This window comes from Dasypus novemcinctus, chromosome 8, assembly GCF_030445035.2.
Source record: "Dasypus novemcinctus isolate mDasNov1 chromosome 8, mDasNov1.1.hap2, whole genome shotgun sequence".
NCBI lineage: Eukaryota > Metazoa > Chordata > Mammalia > Cingulata > Dasypodidae > Dasypus > Dasypus novemcinctus.
This window is the reverse complement of record NC_080680.1, coordinates 115,004,515-115,025,735: the sequence shown is the minus strand read 5'-3', so window position 1 is coordinate 115,025,735 and position 21,221 is coordinate 115,004,515. Positions and strand designations below refer to the sequence as shown.

Genomic DNA, 21,221 nt, shown 5'->3' with positions numbered 1-21,221 from the left:
GTTTCAGCAGATGTGGTCGTCTTGGTTAAAGAGACTGTGGGAAAGGTATATTAGACCTCCTCTCTTTAATTTTCTTTTAAATCTCATGGACATAGAATTGGAATAATTATAATCTTTGGTTCGTGACACAGTAATTCATCAGTCATGGATGTTCCTCTTTATTTTTTCAGTATAAGAACATGTTGAATTTCCCACATAACCTAAGAACTGGACTTTACCAATAACAGCATATACTCATATATTCTCCTCCTTTTTCTCATCTTTCTGCTTTTTTCTCATGGATAACCTTTCTTCTGAATTTTGTGTTTATCTTGCCTTTAAAAAAATTGTATCATACATATAATATCTAAACAGTAGATTTTTATTTTTACTTGTTTTTGAACCTATTTCAAAATGAGAGATATATATATACTGTGTATAGATTTCTGGTGCTTGACTTTTTTATTCAACATTATGTTCCTAAGATTCATCTGTGTTTTTGTACATAGCTGTATTATATTCCTTCTTTCTGCTCTATAATACTCTATTGTATAAATAGGCTATGTTTTATTTATTCTTTTGAGTTTTTGTATTAGTTTTAGGTGTTTTGCCAGGTATTCAACAACAACAACGATGATAGTAATGACTCATATAGCATTTACTCTCTATCTCAGGCACTTTTCTAAGTGCTTTACTTATATAGTCTGACTTAAACCTCACAGGATTCCTGTGAAATAGGCACTGTCTTATTCACACTTAACAGATGATGTAATTGAAACACAGAGGGATTAAATAACCACTCCAGTTACGGAGTAGTTGAAGCCAGAATTCAAACCTAGGTCACCTAGTTCTTAAGTCTATGCTTATGCCTTGTATTGTTTTATTCACTAGAAACACAAAAATGGTCTTTGTTCTCAGAAACCCTAACATGTTAAAAAAAATTGAACATTTTCTTTTTTAAAATTTTGAGTATAAATTTGTAATTGCTTCTTAACTTGATTTTATTTGAGGGTTGAAATAATATTTGGAATATACTTAAAACTAGCAAGCTGAAGGAAGGGATTCTATGAATGCGCTTGTTGGAAAGGTCATCTTTATTTAGCAGAATAGCTCAGGGCACATTTCTGGAGACAAGCACCATCTACTGGTAAAGAGAAGCAATAACTTGGTATGTCACTACAGTATTGCTTGGAAGACACTTTCATAGGATTGATTTTTGTTTTGAGAAGTTCTTTCTGGGGGAAATAAATACTTTATACTTCTATGTATTGCTTTTTGTGCCCCATTTTAGTTTCCTTAAACTCCTAAGTATCAATTTTTATATACTGCACATTTGTTTAACAAACTACGTTTGGATGAATAAAAATACAAGAAAAGGTATAGCAGTTTTATAGGTCTACAGTAAAAGTTGTTATATAGGACTAATATGAACTCTAGTTTACCATTATGTTTTTGCTTGGTTACGTAATATTTTATTTTATAGTCTGAGTGGAATTATTGGTAGAATAAAAACTGAATTCTCAGTAACTAACCGTGGGAAGCGTCTCTCCATTCAACTCTTGGAATTAACCTAAATTCTGCTCTTACCTTTTCTACCTGAACTGGTTTAGCTTTCATCTGTGTTAGTTTCCTAGCCCTTCATTTGTATCGTGTTGTAGACTAACTTGTGTTATTTAGCACTGTTCTTTGTCTTTTTTTTTCCTCTCCATTGACCTAACCTATATGACTTAAAATTATATGAGAAAACAATTGTCTTCTTGTTTCATTTCCTCTCTCTCTTTCTCTATGTTTCTGTTAGGTACTTTACAATTTAAAGTTATCTTTAACCTTACAATTTTAGTTAGAGGTGAAATAAATATTATAGAAGGTGATTAATTACTCAATGATTGTTGGTTGAATGAGTCATTAAGGAAATTTAAAAAAAAAAGATTTTTATTACAGAACAGGATTGGTTGTTTAGGGAGCCATTGGTCTAATACCTTCACTTAAAAGTCTTCTGAGCACAATAAGCAGTTGTTCTTTTTCCTGGTGGCCATTAAACATTCGAAATGAGAACAGTTTCCTGTTTAAAATGTTACCTAATTGTAGTTATACTTTAGATATATCTGACTAAGTAAAATAAACATTTATTCTGAAATAGCAGTAATAGTTCCAAATTTTCTAACATATGCCATTATAAACAAAGATTGCTGTTATAATAGTGAGTTTTTAACTCATGTTAAAGATAGTTTCAGTTTAGGCAATGAAAATGGAATCATTTGTATTTTTGTTTCTGTTCTTTCTTTGTTTGAATATTTTACTTGAGCATTAATTATAGTTAAAGTGAAACCAAGTACCCCTTTCTTAATCTTATTTACAGTATATACCAAAATATTTTATTAAAAATATATTTCACATTGATTATTTAAGTGTATGTATCATTTTCTCCACAGTACCTGACTTCTTGAATATTAGTTATATATTTAGAAAGAGTAGTATATAGATACTTGCAAAATATTATATAAACATATGAATTTTAAAAGTCATATCGGTCATTTCCAAAAAGTCTTTTACTACTCGTAGGTAATTTATTTCTCTCCAACTCTTTAATTATCAACTAATTTTTAAATTTGATACATTTTTGTATTTTGCTTCCAGATTGCTAATAAATGATTGAATTCAGGGCCACTTTTCATTTTCCTCATGCTGAATTTTAGGTTAGAGAGTTACAAGATGAATGGTTCTTTCCATTCATTTAAAGTTATTTATATTTAAGGATGCATATAAATAATTATGATTTATTATGAGTATTACAACCTTTTATATAAGGAAGAATGTAGGAAGAGCTGTGTTGAAGCACAGAAACCAAGTATTTTAGTTGAACCTACCAGCTGAGAAGATTAAAAAAACAAAACCTACAAAGTCCATGGGTAAGATAGCGTTTGAGTGGGACCTTTAAAAATAGAAAGGAATTGTTATGTGGAGATGAAAAAGAAAAGGTGGTTCAGATTGAACAAACTGTTGCATTTTGTATTGGAGTCTGAATCAGTATTTTGGCAAACAGATTTGATAGTCCATGAATGCTTTTGGGAATTCTGACTATGAATCATGAATTGCAATAAGATTAATAGCTTCTGTTAAAAGAGATACACTGTACTTCTTTGATGCAGTGTATTCCATATCACCCCATTAGAAAGAAGGTATGTTCTGCTTTAAGTATAAAGTTGTCTGCAAGAGAGTTTTTAGGAATGGAGAGAAAAAAGTAGTGTATTTTCCAGTAAATATTACTGCAAACTTTGAACAGATGTTTAGAACAAATGAAGCTTTTAAAAAATTCACCTTAGGAAGGCGAATTATTCTTAAACTAACATTGCTATTTGTTTATGAACTTAACTAAAGAACAAGCTGTTCTTCAGCTGTACAAAAATGTGTTTTCCTTCACATAAATCTGGCTTCTTTAGAGTTATGACCTGTCTTTGCATGGCTTGCCATTTAGGTAACATCAGATGAAGATGTTGGAGGTTCAAGTGCAGCCTTCATTCAGCTACCAAGGATCTTTTTCTAATTTCTTTGCCCAGAAGGCAAAGACATTGTATTGCTAGAGGAACCCCTACCTTAGAAGTGATTATCCATTTGCTTTTTTATAGTGGATTTGGCACTTATCTTCTAGAATAATATAGGCACCAGTTACGAGCTTAGCAAATACTTTGTGCATATTTAAAATATTTTAAGTCCAAAATTTGCACTCTTCTCTGATCATTGGCAGATTATATATTTGTTTCATGTGATTTTAAAAAATCAACTCTACCAAATCTGTTCTCTTCTGGAAGTCAAATTCCATGTTTATATGAGTATTTGTTGTGTTTTACCAAATTGTTTTTACTGATATGCTGGATTTTTATTTCTGTTCTTTTGATTCCATTCACGTATTAAAATATTTAAATTTTAATTTCAGGTATATTATATTTTTTTGCCCATGTGACCTAGTTTTCCAGGGCTGTTCTTTCCTACCTGTTCAACTCTTGGCTGCAGGAATGAAGGAAGTGACCAGAACTTGGAAAATAGTAGGTGGAGTCACACATGCTAATAACTATTACAAAAATGGCTGGATAGTCATGATAGCTGTTGGATGGGCCCGAGGTAATGTTAATAATATGTGTTCATGAGCATTCTGTTATTGGTGTACCACAACTAATGAACAATTCTATAGTTATAGTGGTGGTGGCAATATACTTTAATAAGTCTTTTTGGAAGTCAGAAACTATATTTCTGTTGTCTAGTAAAGTTAATTCAAAATTTGTATTTTTCACTGTCATCAGTCATTATTTTGAGCCTGATTATCTTATGATATAAAATTTTTATGATCTCTTTGCTTAGAAACTCTAGAACCAGATGGATTCAGAGTTAATTAAGTGTGGTCTACCATAAATGAAACAAGTTTATATAAGAAATTATGTGGTACATGTAGATAAAACTTATTCCTCTGTTTTTTCTGTTATTTTTTCTTCCTGAATAACTTAAAAATCGTAAATATGGTGGTTTATGGGTTCATAATCATGCTGTATCACTTGCCTTTATTATTGAGTTGTTTTGTACTGCAAGTTGAAGCTATTTCTCTAACTTCATGTTAGGGAGATATAATGTACTGAACCTACAACCAGTCACATCAGGGAAGGAAATGACAAAGCAAGTGTTTTTTGTTGTTTTGTTTTGTTTTTCTTTATTTTTCCCAGTCCTGAAACAAATCTCTAGGCAGATCTGTGTACTTGAGGCCCCAATTATAACCTTAATTACAGTAAAACAAACAGTTGCCATGCTGGTGAAGGGAAAAAAATTATAGTTGTCCCAGTACCATAACTATATAAGGCAACTTTTTTCTTCTTCTCAAGAAAGTGTGTTTTGGGGTCTTCTTAGAATTTTAAATTAAGAGATAGAGTTTTGATTCCACTGCCATTATTTTCTCAAGAAAATTTACCTACATATTGTTTTTTTTCTATTTTTAGGTGCAGGTGGTAGCATTGTCACGAAATTTGAACAGTTGGTAAAAGGAAGTTGGAAACCGGAAACTGAAGAATGGCTGAAATTGTCCTAGTAAGTTGGCATGAACTATACTGAGACCTTGCTTTCTGTCCTTAGTATTCTTATCAATTTTGGGAACTTTAAAAATGGAGGAAGTATAGCTGCTAAAACAAATAATAATACTTGGGCTGAGAACCAGCAAACATTATGCTTTGAAAAAGTCTGCGATCTCAAATATACTTTTAAAACAAATACTGAGTCCCTTCTCCGTGGGTCCCTCTCAGAAAACAAAATAAACCACTGGGTTAGTTACAAGATTGTAGGTAGGATGTATGTTTATGAAGAGAGAATCATGTAGCAACAGACTTCTTTGGATGCAGTTGATTTGATTGTACAGGTTCTTGGCATTTTCGCTAATGACTGTGTTATCACCTAGTTTTCAGATTTTACATAGTTCTGGTAGTAAAATATCAAGCCTATGGAAACAAATCAATAGATTATCCTAAAGCCCTGTGGATTGGGTTGCTTAAAAAGTAACTGAACTTTATTACATATAAAAGTAAAAAGATTAGAGGAAATAACCCACTCGGTACTTTAAAGGCCTTAAATGATGGACCTTTTGTGTCCATTTAAGAGAATCTAATTATTAGGTGTTCTCTCAAGACACTGACCCAATCCTAAATAAATCATAGATTTATCCCTGAAAATGAAGAGGGATATAGTTACTATTACCACAATTCAGGAAGGAAAATTCTTAGGGACTAGAGACCTAAATAAGCAGGGTGATGAAAGACTTTATGTGAAAATAAACTCATTAGAATGGTTTAAAATGAAGGTTGGAAAGCAGTATGAATGACGAAGTATGTTCATGCTGTTTGAATGAACCAACAAATTCCAGGATATTTAACTTGGAAAGTATCCCTTAAAACTCTAATGAAGTACTTTAGAAATGAAACAAAGGGGGATTTGATTGATAATGTTATAAGTAAGGATATTAGGGATATTCAAGGGAAAGTTCCTGATGGCCGTTTGTATGTCTGCTTTAGAGAAGTGTTTGTACGTATCTTTGCTTATTATTTTATTGTGTCATTTGCCTTATTACTGAGTTATAAATGTTCTTTATATATTCTGGATTCCAATTCTTTGGCAAATGTATGTGTTGCAAATAATTTCTCACATTCTGTGGCTTAACTTCATTGTATGAACATTTTGTAAGAGCACAAGTTTTCATACTTTTGTGTTCTAAGAAATCTTTATCTTCCACAAAATTCTTAAGCTAGTCCCCTTTGTTTTCTCCAAAAAGTTTTCTACCATGAGCTTTTACAGTTAAATCTCTGATCCATTTCAAGTTAATATTTGTATATGATATAATGTAAGATTAAATGTTTATTTTCCCCTTACTAATGCCCAATTTTTCCTTGAAAAGGATTTCTTTTTCCCATTGTATTGCCTTGTTATAGTTTTTGATAATCAATTGACCGTATTTTTTGGGTCTATTTCTCACCTCTATATTCTTGTCCGTTATTCTATATGTCTATACCACACTATTTCAGTTATTGTAGCTTTATAGTGAGTCTTGAAATCAGATAATGTGAATCTTCCAATTTTGTTCTTTCTTTTATTGTTTTCTTTGCTTAGGCTATTCTAGCTTTTTTGTATTTTCAAATTTTAGCATCAGCATGTAAATGTCTATAAAAAGCCTGCTGGGAGTTTTATTGGGATTGTATTTTATCTCTGTATCAATTTAGGGAGAATTGAAATCTTAGCAATGTAAGGTCTTCCAAACATGAGCATTGTATATGTCTCCCTTTATTTAGAGCTTTAAAAATTTCTGTCAGTAGTATTTTGTGGTTTTCAGTGTAGAGGTCTTGCGTATGTTTTATTACATTTATACTGAAGTATTTTATGATTTTTAACTGTTATAAATGGAAGTTTAAAAAATTTTGTTTTCTGGCGGCAGACTTGGCCCAGTGGTTAGGGTGTCCGTCTACCATATGGGAGGTCCACGGTTCAAAGCCCGGGCCTCCTTGACCCATGTGGAGCTGGCCTATGCGCAGTGCTGATGCATGCAAGGAGTGTCCTGACATGCAGGGGTGTCCCCACGTAGGGGAGCCCCACGTGCAAGGAGTGTGCCCCGTAAGGAGAGCCGCCCAGCGCGAAAGAAAGTACAGCCTGCCCAGGAATGGTGCCACACACACGGAGAACTGACACAATAAGATGACACAACAGAAAGAAACACAGATTCCTGTGCTGCTGACAACAACAGAAACGGACAAAGAAGACGCAGCAAATAGACAGAGAACAGACAACTGGGGTGGGGGGGGGAGGGGAGAGAAATAAATAAATAAATCTTTTTAAAAAATTTTGTTTTCTGACTGTTGCTAAATATGTAAGAATACAATTGATTTTATGTATGTTAATCTTGTGTTCTATAAATTTTGTAATCATCAGCTGTAAATAGAGACAGTTTTATTTCTAAAATTTGGGGGTTTTCTATTGATTTCTAATAGTCAAAGATGTAACTCTGTATGAATTTTAGTCCTTTTAAATTTTTTGAGGTTTGTTTTACAGCCTAGTTTATCTTGGTGAATGTACCCTGTGCACTTGAAAAGAATGTATTCTGCAAGTCATTGTGGTTGGTAGTGTTCAGATCATCTGTGTCTCTTCGAATTTTTGTTGTTGTTAAGTTCTATCAATTGCTGAGAGGGGAATGTTAAAATATTCAGCTTTGATTTTGGAATTGTCTGTTTCTCTAATTTTGCATCATGTGTTTCAAGACTTTTATAATTACAATCTTATGTTTTCCTGATGATTATTTTATTGTTATGAAATGCCCCGCGCCACTCCCCCCCCCTTTTTTTAATCTCTGGTAGTATTCTTTCCCTTGAACCTTTTAAACCTTCAAGTGTTTACTATTTTCCATGGTATTAATTTTTATCTGTCCATTTACTTTTCAACTATATGTATCTTTACATTTAAAGTATTCCTGGTAGACAGCATGTAGTTGTACCCTGCATTTTTATCTATTCTAACAAACTAACAATCTTTTTTAAAAAAATTTATTATTTTTTCTTGGAATAAAAAATATATATAACAAAATTAGCTATTTTAACCATTTTTAAGTTTACAATTCAACACGTTCAAAATGGTGTATAACCATCACCACTATCTATTTTAGAAAATTTTCATCACCCCAAGCAGAAACTCTGTACCCATTAAGCAGTAACTCTGTTTCACCTACTCCAGCCCGTAGTAGCCTCTGTTATATATATATTGAATTTTTGTTTTCAGGTAGTTTTTCAGATATATGATATCTTTTGTATTTTTAAAAAATATTTCCTAATTTTGCTAAGATATTCTATATCTTTTCATTCATGACAAGCATTTTTTCCTTTTACCTTGTTAGCATAGTTAAAATAGCTGGCTTAAATTTCTTTATTCTTGAACATCTTAAGTTGGTATCTGTTGATTCTTTTACCTTGAGAATAAGTTATATTATGGTGGTTCTTTGTATGTTGTATAAGTTTGGATTATATACAAGATTATGTTAAATTTGTATTTCTTTGAAAAATATTCATATTTTTGTTTTAGCAGGCAATTAACTTGGTTGGAGTCAAACAGATTTCCTTCTTGCCTGCAGTGAGTGGCAACTCTAATCTTTAATCTTTTAGCTTTAGCTACAGTCTGAAACTACTTCATATATGCATGGTTCTGGGGTCAGCCAAAGTCTTGGGAAAACCGTATACACACAATTTAGAGCTTCTTTTCTTTGATTCTTGCCTTTCTGAGATTTCTCCCTCGCCTTTTCTCTGCTGAGGTTGCCTAGGTTCTGTCCTGTGGTTCTGCAAACCAGAAAGGTGGTGTGTTTTCTATAGCCTCCCTGTAGCATGCCATGACTGTGTTTTGTTCTTGGATTAAAGCCTTATCATGGAATTTCTTTCTGTGCCTATCCCTTTTAAGTTTTGACTCCTCTCCCAAAATCTGCCTACTTTTCTTTACTCCCCAGAGCTTTAAAGTAGTTGGTTTCTGTATTTTGCTCATAGATTTAGTTGTTAACTGTGGGAGGGTGAATGTCTTAGCTTTTTTTCCCATGCTGGAAGTAGAACTAATAGTTAGGATTTGAATCTAGGATTTCTGGTTCTAAAACCAATGTTTTTCTACTATACCACATTGATAATACTCTAAGAAATCTGAGACTTCAAGTGATTATACACACACATGTACTCCCATAGAGGAATGCAACAAAATGCAGCAAAAAAGCTTAAGAACAGTATATCTTTGCAAATTTTATTTTCATGTAACTTTACCTAGGAAAAAAGAAGAAAAACAAAACAAAAGTCCTATGAGCCAAAGTATGTTTTATATGATATGGTTTTGAAGTTTAAAAGTAGTTTTAAAAATATTAGGATTTTAAAAAAATGTTGAAATTCATTTTTTGCTAACCATGATATTGTAATTGTTCACCAAGTGAATATTTGTGTAGGCATTTATATTATGCTAAAAATGATTTAGCTTTTATTATGACTATAACCTGATTACAACACTCATAAAATTAAAAATTGAAGTTTTGGGCTTTTGAGGGTTTGGCATGAAAAATATTTAAAAGTTCAGTCCTCATAAAACTTTTTTTTTTTTTTTTTTAAGATTTATTTTCATTTTTATTTAATTCCCCTCCCCTCCCCTGGTTGTCTGTTTTTTCTGTGTCTTTTTGCTGCGTCTTGTTTCTTTGTCCGCTTCTGTTGTCGTCAGCGGCACGGGAAGTGTGGGCGGCGCCATTCCTCAGCAGGCTGCTCCCTCCTTCGCGCTGGGCGGCTCTCCTTATGGGTGCACTCCTTGCGCGTGGGGCTCCCCTATGCGGGGGACACCCCTGTGTAGCACGGCACTCCTTGCACGCATCAGCGCTGCGCATGGGCCAGCTCCACACGGGTCAAGGAGGCCCGGGGCTTGAACCGCGGACCTCCCATGTGGTAGACGGACGCCCTAACCACTGGGCCAAAGTCGGTTTCCCTCATAAAACTTTTAATTGCTTGGTTTCATCTTAAAATTTGAGCTTAGGGAGCAGATGTGGCATACCCACTGATAAAACCCTTTTTGACAAGATGAACACTCACACACTCTCTAGATGCCTGCTGCAGGCGTGCCCTGTCCAGAATGGCCCCCCACATCCAATACCCTAAACCGGTAACCTTCCCTGCCATGTTGTCAGAAGAACATTCCCAGCATTGTAGTTTTAACCACGTACTGCTCATTCTCCAGTGTTTACCTGCCCCTTCCCCAAACCCTCCCCCAGTTCTATGGACAGTCCAACCCATCCTATCCACCCTACTGCCCTGACAAACCAGCACTGCCCAACCCAGAAGTATCTGTACCACTGTCTTGCCCCTCCACAGCACAACTACGGACCTCCACCTTACCATAGATTTTTGCCCATATGGGCATTGCCTCACAATCTTCTTCTCCCTTTCTAACTCTTGTAAACCTATCTTCCAGACTCTAGCTCTGTGAGTCTGCTCAATTTACTTAATTCATGTCAGTGAGGTCATGTAATATTTGTCCTTCAGTGTCTGGCTTGCTTCATTCAACATAAGGTCTTCAAGATTCATCCATGTTATACCGTGTGTTAATACTACATTCCTTCTTACAGCTGAGTAATATTCCATTGTATGTATATACCATCATTTGTTTATTCATTTATCTGTTGATGGGCATTTGGGTTGATTCTAACTTTGGCAAAAGTGAATAATGCTGCTCTGAACATTGGCGTGCATTTATCTGTTTGTGTCCTTGCTTTCAGTGGAATTGCTGGATCACATGGCAGTTCTATAGTTAGCTTTCTGAGGAACCACCAAAGTGTTCTCCACAATGGCTGCACTGTTCTACATTCCCACCAGAAGTGGATAAGGATTCCTGTTCCTCCACATCCTCTCCAACACCTGTAGTCCTCTATTTTTTAATAGCTGCCAATCTAATGGGTATGAGATGATATCTCATTGTAGTTTTGATTTGCATTTCTCTAATAGCTAGTGATGTTGAGCATCTTTTCATGTGCTTTTTAGCCATTTGTATTTCTTCTTTTGAGAAGTTTCTATTAAAATCACTGGTTGGGAAGTGGATTTGGCTCAATGGATAGAGCGTCCGCCTACCACATGGGAAGTCAAGGGTTCAAACCCAGGGCCTCCTGACTTGTCTGAAAAGCTGGCCCATGCACAGTGCTGATGTGCACAAGGACTGCCATGCCATGCAGGGGTGCCCCGTGCGTAGGGGAGCCCCACACGCAAGGAGTGCACCCCGTAAGGAGAGCCACCCGCGTGAGAAAAGCATAGCCTGCCCAGGGGTGGTGTCGCACACACAGAGAGCTGACGCAGCAATATGATGCAACAAAAAGAGACACAAGATTCCCCATGCTGCTGACAAGAATACAAGCGGGCACAGAAGAACACACAGCGAATGGACACAGAGAACAGACAACTGGAGGGGAAGGGAGTGGGGAAGGGGAGAGAAATTAAAAAAAATTTTTAAAAAATAAAAAATAAAAATTACTGGTTGAGCCACATCTGTTTCTCTGCTCATTGTTTTTTGCTAGCTATCTGCTCATTGTTTTTGCTCGATGTCTGTGCTTTGTCTTCTTTAAGAGGCACCAAGAACTGAACCTGGCACCTCCACAATGGGAGGTGGGCACTCAACTGCTTGAGCCACATCTGCCCCCAGTTGTTTGTTTTTTTTTAAGATTTATTTATTTCTTTCCCCATTGTCTGCTCTCTGTGTCCATTCGCCGTGTGTTCTTCTGTGTCTGCTTGCATTCTTATCATGTGGCACTGGGAAACTGTGTTGCTTTTTTTGTTGCATCATCTTGCTGCATCAGCTCTCTGTGTGTGGTGCTGCTCCTGAGTGGGCTATGCTTTTTTTCGTGGGGCGGCTCTCCTTACGGGGTGCACTCCTTGTGCTTGGGGCACCTGTATGTGGGGACACTGCTATGTGGCACGGCATTCCCTGTGTGCAGCAGCACTGCCCGTGGGCCAGCTCACCACACAGGTCACGAGGCCCTGGGTATCGAACCCTGGACCCTCCATATGGTAGGCGCACTCTGTCAGTTAAGCCACAACCGCTTCTCATTGTTTTTTAATGTGTGGTCCTACAAAAAGACAGTCAGGCCTTCTTCCTGTCAAGGAAAAAACTGTACTGGGCAATGTTAAACAGCCAAGGATGACTTTATTCAAGAAATGTTATTGCAGGGGAGAGAGAGTAGAGGTCTATGCCATTGAAACAAAGGTCAGTTAGTTTTTTAAGGGTTGGAAATGGGCTGGAGGAAAAGCACTGCAAGATAGTAATGAAGTTTGATCACTAGAATGAATCAGTGATTTACTGAGGTTGCAGTTAGGACCAATTGGATTTAAATATTTTCTGGGAGGGAGAAAGAGGGAGATAAGGAACTACCTAGCTAGAAACTTCTCAGGTCTGAGTAGCGCAAGGGCTAGGGTGAGAGGGAGGTCAGGGGCCTAGAGTTAGGGAGAAGCCTGTTTGAAGTTTAGGAAAACTGGAGGGAAGTTAAGGCAGTCTTGTTCACTTCTTTACACAGTAACTATTTTAGAGTTTTTTTAATCCTTTTTCTTTGAATCTTAGAAAAGTAAAATGTATGCATTATGGAAATTTTGGAAAAGTGCCAACATAAAAGAACAATAATTCATAATTTACTGTTTAGTAGCAAATATTGTTTAATACTGTTAATAGTCTGTGTATTTCTTCCTATATATTTTTTTTCTGGATAAATACATTTTCATGTAAGTGTGCAGGCTGAATAATCTTCCCTAATGAAATTGGGTCCTTATCTCTGGAACCTGCTAAATGTTATCTTATGTGGAAACAGGGTCTTTGCAGATGTGATTAATTTAAGAATCTTGAGATGGGAGATTATTCAGGATTATTTTGATGGACTTTAAGTGCAATCACATGTATTATACGAGGAAGGCAGAAAGAGATTTGACTATGTACATAGAAGAAGATGGCAATGTAATCACAGAAAGCTGAAAGAGGCAAGGAATGGATTCTCTTCTAGAGCCTCTGGAGGGAGCATGGCCCTGCTGACACCTTGACTTTGTGTCAGTGATACTGATTTTGAACTTGTGGCTTCCACACTGTCAGAGAATAAATTTCTGTTGTTTTAAACTAACAGGTTTGTGGTAATTTATTAAAGCAGCCACAGGATACTAACACAGATTTTGATACTGAGAAGTGAGGTTCTGTTGTAACAAAAAAATACCTAAAAATGTGGAAGCGGCTTTGGAATTGTGTTACAGGTATATGCTAGAAGAGTTTTTATTTATTTATTTATTAAGACAATTTTAAAGATACTTAAATTACATAAATGATACATAAAAAATGTAGGGAATTCTCATATGCCCCACTCCCTACCCCTCCTACACTTTCTCACATTAACAACATCCTTCATTAGTGTGGTACATTCGTTACAATTGATGAACACATTGGAGCATTGCCACTGAGTGTGGATTATAGTTTATGTTATAGTTTAAATTCTGTCCCACACAATTTTGTAAGTTATGGCAAAATATGTAATGGCCTGTATCTGTCATTGCAGCGTCACTCAGGACAATTGCAGTGTCCCAAAAATGCCCTCGTATGACACCTATTTTTTCCTTTTCTCTCTCCTCAGAAACTGCTAGAAGAGTTTTGAGATATATGATAGAAAAAGTCTAAACTGCCTTAAATAGACAGTTGGTAGAAATATGGATGTTTAAAGGCACTTCTGGTAAGGGCTTAGCAGAAATGAGAGACATGTTATTGGAAACTGGAGGAAAAGTGATACTTGTTATATAGTAGCAGAAAGCTTAGCTAAATTGTGTCTTACAGTTGCGTGGAAAGCAGAATTTGTAAGGTTGAAGGTACAGTATGCATAATTTCTTACTGGTTATAGTAAAATATGAGAGGAAAGAGATGAATTGAGGGAATAACTATTAAGTAGAAACCAGGACTTGATGATTTGGGAAATTCCCTGCCTATCTAGATTGCAAAAGATGTGAAAATCTAGATAATCTCTATTAGGAAAGCATGTTCTAGAGAGAAGGAAGGGTTGTACCCGGGCAACCTTGAAGAAATAAGATACATGGTCTGTGACTCCGAAATGCCATCTCAACAGAAGCCAGGAATAGAGATGTGATTATTTAGGAAATATCTATGTCTCATCTAATGGCATAGATCCCTGTGACATATATGAGAGACCTATGCAATTTTTGAGACTATTGTATCAGCAGAAACACTTTGCCAGCTTGGACTGGAAAGGGCAGAGAATTGGATTTCCCCAATTCTACAGGCAAGAAACAGTCTGATAAAATGACTCATCTGCAAACGTGTGGTGCCTTTCAAATAAAGGAAGAATGATCCCAAGGTAGGAGCCACAGGCACAGAGTTCAGAGGACAAAGCCGCAAGCCACAGGATTATTTCCAGGCCTGAAACCTCCTAGAATTTGCCCTGCCAGATTTCAAAATTGCTTAGGATCAGTGGCCACTTTGTTCCTTTCTTCCATTTTTTACTTGTTGGAATAAAAATATCTATTATTATTCCATGTTTGTCCTACCATTGTATTAGAATCAGGATAACATGTTTACTAGTTTTATAGGTCCAGGGATGAGGAGGAATTTTGTTCCAGATGGATCATACCCAGAGTATCACCCAAGCCTGATTTATATGATGACATTTGGGACTTTTGAGCTCATGATGTATACATGAAATTTGGGATTTCAACTTGATACTATAATGGGGTGAGACTTTTGGGTTGTTGACTTGAGGTGAATGTAATAGTATGTGGGACAGAAATGAATCTTTGGGGGCCAGAGGATAGAATGGAGTATATGGAATAATGTCCCCCAAATATACCAAGTCCTAATCGCCGGAACCTTTAAATGTTACCTTATATGGAAACAGGGTCTTTGCAGATGTGATTAAATTAAGCATCATGAGATGGGAGATTATCCTGTATTATAATTCAGGTGGGCTCTAAATGCAGTTACATATATCCTTATTAGAGGGAGTTAGAGGGAGAATTGACCACATATAGAAAAGGAGAAGGCAATGTGATAAAAGGCAGGGATTAGAATGATGCAGCCACAAGCCAAGGAATGCCAGCAGCCACCTGAAGCTGGAAGAACCAAGGAGTAATTTTCCTTTTGGAGACTCTGGTGGGAGGTTGGCCCAGCAGACACCTTGATTTTGGCTCAGTGATACTGATTTTAGACTTTTGACATTTAAAACTGTGAAAAAAATGAATTTCCGTTGTTTTAAGCCAGCAAGTTTATAATAATTTGGTATAGCATGGCTTTAAAATTCACTTTTCCCTAAATTCCAGCCCTTCCCCTATTCTCTTCCCTAATTTATTGTCTACAAAATGCTTGTTGCTTAGATTCAAGACTTTTGAATTCATGCTGTAAGAGAATGCTGCCCAGAACGGATTGTATGGATGCCAAGGTGATAACCTATGATTAATAACTGTGTCACAGGAAGCAAAGTGTTAGAAAAGCAGTAGCAAAATAACATCAACAGGTCTAATTTCGTTTGTTTTTTATCTCATCCTTGTAGAAATGTACACAAAATGTACACGATTTTGTGTACATTTTATAATATAGTTGCAAATGTATGTAATTTATGTCAGATGATAAACATATATTGGGAATGTCTTAAAACATTTTTTTTATCATCAGGGACATATAGTCAAGAGTTTACAGATTGCTGTTCTAAGATATGAATCTTGTTCAGTCACATTATGTGAGCTCCAAACCCTTGTTGCCTAGATCTAACCCCATTCATTCATTAGTGAGCAATAAATAAATCACTTATTTTTCACATTGTAAAATGACTTATAGGGATTTTAACATTTTTCATATTTTGCAAATGTAGCATTCTAAGGGTTTATTATTTATCTTTTTCTCGTTGTGATCATAAAGACAATGATATACTTTTAATATATGATAAATACATGATGTGAAAAAAATGCTCTCAGCTTAGCATCTTATTTATATACTTAAAAAGTTTAATATTAAAATGTTAACCATGCTAAAAATAATGATATGGGGGAACAGCCTATACTTGTTCACAAGAGCCAAGCATGTGCATTTCTTCTGACTTCAATATGAAGTGATGTGCTGGCAGCCTAAAATTTTGATCATGAGGGTAGCATTTACACCATGGAAATTGGCAACTACTACAAATCAGGACTTTCTTTTCCTTTTTCTTACCCCCTCTGGAGAGCTGGTTTACCACTGTAACGTTTTTCAGAAGTAATCTACTTTTCCCAAATTATGCTGTGGAAAATGAGACTTTTAAATCCTTTGTGAAAAAGTACTATATGGTCAAACATATTTCAGAAATATAGCATGTTGAAACTTCCTTTCCTCGTTAGAGTCTCAATATATACAAATAAACTCTGATAATTTATGCTGTGAAGAAATCTATTTAACTTTATTTAACTCAGCATTTCCTAAATTTTGTACTTTCATAGAACTCAGTTTTTGTTACATCTTTTTTTTTAATGCCCTTGAGGCTTTTTTGCTTGCTGTTTGCTCTCTCTGTCCATTCGCTGTGCGTTCTTCTGTGTCTGTATTTTATTTTCATTTATTCACCCACCCTGTGGCTTGCTTGCTGTCTGCTCTCTGTGTCCATCACTGTGCGCTCTTCTGTGTTTTTGCTCTTCTCCCTTTTTGTTGCATCACCTTGCTGAGTCGGCTCTCCGCGGTGCTTGTGGGCTGTGCGGCGCCCGGGCCAGTGGCTCTCCGTAGCGTGCAGGCGAGCCTGCCTTCACAAGGAGGCCCAGGGATATGAACCCAGGGCCGCCTCTATGGTAGGTGGGAGCCCAACTGATTGAGCCATAACTGCTTCCCTTTTGTTACATCTTTTAATAACCCATTATTAATTTTTTGCAGAGCATTCTTTGGAAACTATCAAGCTAGATCATATATATTACTTACTAACTTAAAATGTGTTGTTTTATTTTCAGCCCTGCCAAGGTGACCCTGCTGGGATCAGTTATCTTCACATTCCAGCACATCAAGTATCTGTCAATATCAAAGCATAATCTTATGTTCTTTTATACCATCTTTCTTGTAACCACAAAGGTAAGAGTTCAAAGTAGCTTTCATAAATTTTTTATAAATCCTGTATAACTGTTCCCCTTTAATAGAATTCTGTGTATGAGGCATGTAACAGAAAAAAGTTCATTTTTATAATTATTAGAACCTAAAAAGATGAATTTGGGGAGTTTATTTGGAAAAATCTGTTACTTTCTAAATTTTGAAACATAGGTTTTCTGTGCTTGCTCTTCCGCTGAATGCAGAAGCTATTAAGAAAAACTTGTAGATAGCCTAGGAGTATATTGGAGGTCAGCAAGTAGTGGAGATGGCCAATGCTGATCAGAGACTGCAAAGACAGAGCATTCTCATTTTAAAATGAGGTACTTGGGCTACATGTTCTCTGAAGTTCATCTATGCTCTAAAATTTCAAGATTTTATATTAGGAGTATATGTGTGATAGATCTCCATTATTTTATTTATTTATTTATTTATTTTAAAGATTTATTTTATTCATTTCTCTTCCCTTCCCCCTGTTGTCTGTTCTCTGTGTCCATTTGCTGTGTGTTCTTCTGTGTCCACTTGCACTATCCGGTGGCACTGGGAAACTGCGTCTTTTTTTTTGTTGTTGCATCATCTTGCTGTGTCAGCTCTCCATGTGTGTGGCCCCACTCCTGGGTGAGCTGCACTTTTTTCATGCAGGGTGGCTCACCTTGCAGAGTGTACTCCTTGTGTGTGGGGTACTCCTGCACAGGGGTGCCCCTGTGTAGCAGCACTGTGCATGGGCCAGCTTACCACACGGCTCAGGAGGCCCTGGGGATCGAACCCTGGACTCTCCGTATGGTAGATGGATGCTGTGATCAGTTGAACCACATCCACTTCCCAGCCATGCCTGCTTTCCAGATCTCCATTATTGTTGCCAGGTTGGAAACGTCATTCCTTCTTTTTTTTTTTTTTTAAAGATGTATTTATTTATTTCTCTCCTCTTCCTCCCCACCCCTGCACCAGTTGTCTGTTCTCTGTGTCTATTTGCTGTGTCGTCTTCTTTATCGCCTTCTGTTGTTGTCAGCAGCACGGGAATCTGTGTTTCTTTTTGTTGCATCATCTTGTCGATGTCAGCTCTCTGTGTGGGCGGTGCCTTTCTTAGGCAGGCTGTACTTTCTTTTGCACTGGGCGGCTCTCCTTTTGGGGTGCACTCTTTGTGGGGCTCCCCTACGTGGGGGACACCCCTGCGTGGCACAGCAGTCCTTGTGCGCATCAGCAGTGCACGTGGGCCAGCTCTTCACGGGTCAAGGAGGCCCGGGGTTTGAACCGTGGACCTCCCATGTGGTAGATGGACGCCCTAACCACTGGGCCAAGTCCGCTTCCCCCGTCGTTCCTTCTTGAAGTGGAGGTAGTATGGTGTAAGAGCATAGGTATTAGAGACAGCCAGGCTTGGGTTCAAATCCTAGCTTTGTTATCCTTGAATATGCAAATTTCCTCATCTTCATTGTAAGATTGTTGAGTGGTTTGGAGATGATGCATGTCGTTTATCACTATGTCTGACACCTCTTACGAATTTCATTTGCAGCTGTATCATGAAGCTAATTCTAATTACCGTTATTAAGCATTGTTCCCTATTCACAAGTAAACAGCTGATTTAAGATTATTTAAGCCTAGACACATTTTATGGCTAACTCTTAGATAGATGTTTTTGACCAAAAAATCAAACATATAATTCTTAAAAGGAATGCAATATATAATATATAAATTTATAGCTAAGAAAGAGCAAAGTCATTATAGGGATCATTTATTTAAGATTTAGGAATTTGCAATGGAGGTGATCTGTAGCCATAATTCAAGTACTTTAAATACCTTAGGCATAATATGTTTCCATAAACCCTCCCTTCCCAGTTTTCAAATTTTAAGCTGAATATATATTTATTTATGACATTTTTTGAGATATAGGTCACATACCATATAGTTGATCCATATAAAGTATATAAGTCAGTGATTTTTAGTATATTCACAGTTATACAGACTTCACCACAATCAATATTAGAACATTTTCATCACTCCAAAAAGAAACCCCATAGCCATTAACAGTTACTTCCCATTTTCCTCCAACTGTCCTAGCCAAAGAAAATCTATTTTCTGTCTCTATAGATTTGCTTATTCTAGACATATAAATGGCATCTTACAATAGGTGGCCTTGTGTGTCTGACTTTTTTCAGTCAGCATAATGTTTTCAGGGTTCATCTATATTGTTGTATGTACCAGTACTACATTCCTTTTGATGGGTGAGTAGTATTCCATGGTACAGCTATACCACATTTTGTTTATCCAGTTCTCAGTTGATGAACTATTGGATTGTTTTCATGTTTTGACTATTATTAATACTGCTGTAAACATTCATTTACAAGTTTTTGTTTGTACATGTATGTTTTCATTGGGGTTTATCACTTAGAAATGGTATTGTTGGGTGTTATGGTAACTCTTAGCTTAACCTTTTGAGGAACTGACAGACTATTTTCCAAAATGGCTGTGCCATTTTGCATTCCTACCAGCAGTGTTTGTATGTTCCAGTTTCACCACATCCTCTCCAATGCTTATTATCTTAGTTTTTTATTATAGTCATCATAGTGGGTATTAGGTGATATTTCATTGTGGTTTTGATTTGCATTTCCCTGATGACTAATGATGCTAACATCTTTCCATGTGCCTATTGCGCATTTATATATCTACTTTGGTGAAATGTCTGTTTAGATTCTTTGTTCATTTTTAATTGGGTTATTTCTCTTTTTAGTGTTGAGTTGTAAGGATTCTTCATGTATTCTGAATTGTAAGGTTTCTTTATATATTCAGAATATTTGACCCCTTATCAGATAAATATTTTCTCCCATTCTGTGGGATGCCTTTTCCTGCAGAATTTCTTGACAGTGTCCTTTGAAGCATAAATGTTTTTAATTTAGATGAAGTCTAGTTTATCTATTTTCTCCTTTGTTGCCTGTGTTTTTGGTGTCAAATCCAAGGTCATGAAGATTTACTTCTATGTTTTTTTCTAAGAGTTTTGTAGTGTTAGTTTTAGCTCTTACATTTAGATCTATGATCCATTTGGAGTTCATTTTTGTGTATGGTATGAGAAAGGTCCAGCTTCATTATTTTGCCTGTGAATATCTAGTTGTTCCAGCACCATTTGTTGAAAAGACCAGTCTTTCCTACATTGAATTGCCTTCGCACCCATGTCAAAAACGAATTGACCATAAATGTGAGGATTTGTTTTTGGACTCTAACTTCTATTTCATTCATCTCTATCTTTCCTTGTGTTAGTACCACAGTCTTGATTATTGCAGCCTTGTAATAAAGCTTTCAAATGAGGAAGCGTGAGTCCTCCAACTTAGTTTTTCTTTTTTAAGATTGTTGTGAGTATTCTGGATCTCTTGAATTTTGCTATGCCTTTTAGGATCAACATGATAATGTCTGCAAAGAAGACCCCTCTTTTGAGAGGGGTTTTGATGGGGATTATATTGAATCTGTAGATCAATTTTGGGCTCATTGCCACCCCTTTTTTCCAGTCTCTGATCTATTGCCATTTATTTAGGTCATCTTTAATTGTTTTTCAGTGATTTATAATTTACAGTGTACAAGTCTTACACTTCCTTGGTTAAATTTATTACTAAGTATTCTTTTTGATGCTATTGTAAATAGAATTGTTTTCTTAATTTCATTTCCTGGTTCGTTGCAAATATGTGGAAATATAGTTGACTTCGTATATGAATCATATATCTTTCAACCTTGCTGAACTCATTTATTAGCTCTAGTAGATTATTTTTTTTATAGCGTTCTTAGGATTTTCTGTATGTAGATCATGAAATCTATGAATAGAGATAGTTTTACTTCTTTTTCCAATCTGGATGCCTTTTATTTCTTTTTCTTGTCAAATTGTCCTCGTCAGAACTTCTAATGTCATGTTGAATAAAATAGGTAAGAGTGGACATCCTTGTCCTATTCCTTATTTTAGAGGGAAAGCATTCAGTCTTTCACCATTAAGTATGGCATTAGCTGTGGGCTTTTTGTCGATGCCTTTTACCAAGTTAAGAAAATTAGTTTCTTTTATTCTTAATTCTTTGAATGTTTTGTATTGTAAAAGAGTGTTGGGAGCTGTATAGTTTTTGAGAGCTTCTAACTTTAAT

General features: G+C 36.1%; 1 protein-coding gene across 1 annotated transcript in view; it reads left to right on the top strand.

Annotated features, from left to right (window-relative positions):
• The window catches only part of TMEM38B (transmembrane protein 38B), an 80,863-nt gene that overhangs the window by 44,185 nt on the left and 15,457 nt on the right, over nucleotides 1–21,221 (top strand). Inside the window, exons 3-5 of the mRNA XM_004462353.4 lie at nucleotides 3,914–4,098; nucleotides 4,962–5,049; nucleotides 16,980–17,097. Coding sequence (XP_004462410.2) covers nucleotides 3,914–4,098; nucleotides 4,962–5,049; nucleotides 16,980–17,097 — 391 coding nt within the window. The remainder of the gene's footprint in view (nucleotides 1–3,913; nucleotides 4,099–4,961; nucleotides 5,050–16,979; nucleotides 17,098–21,221) is intronic.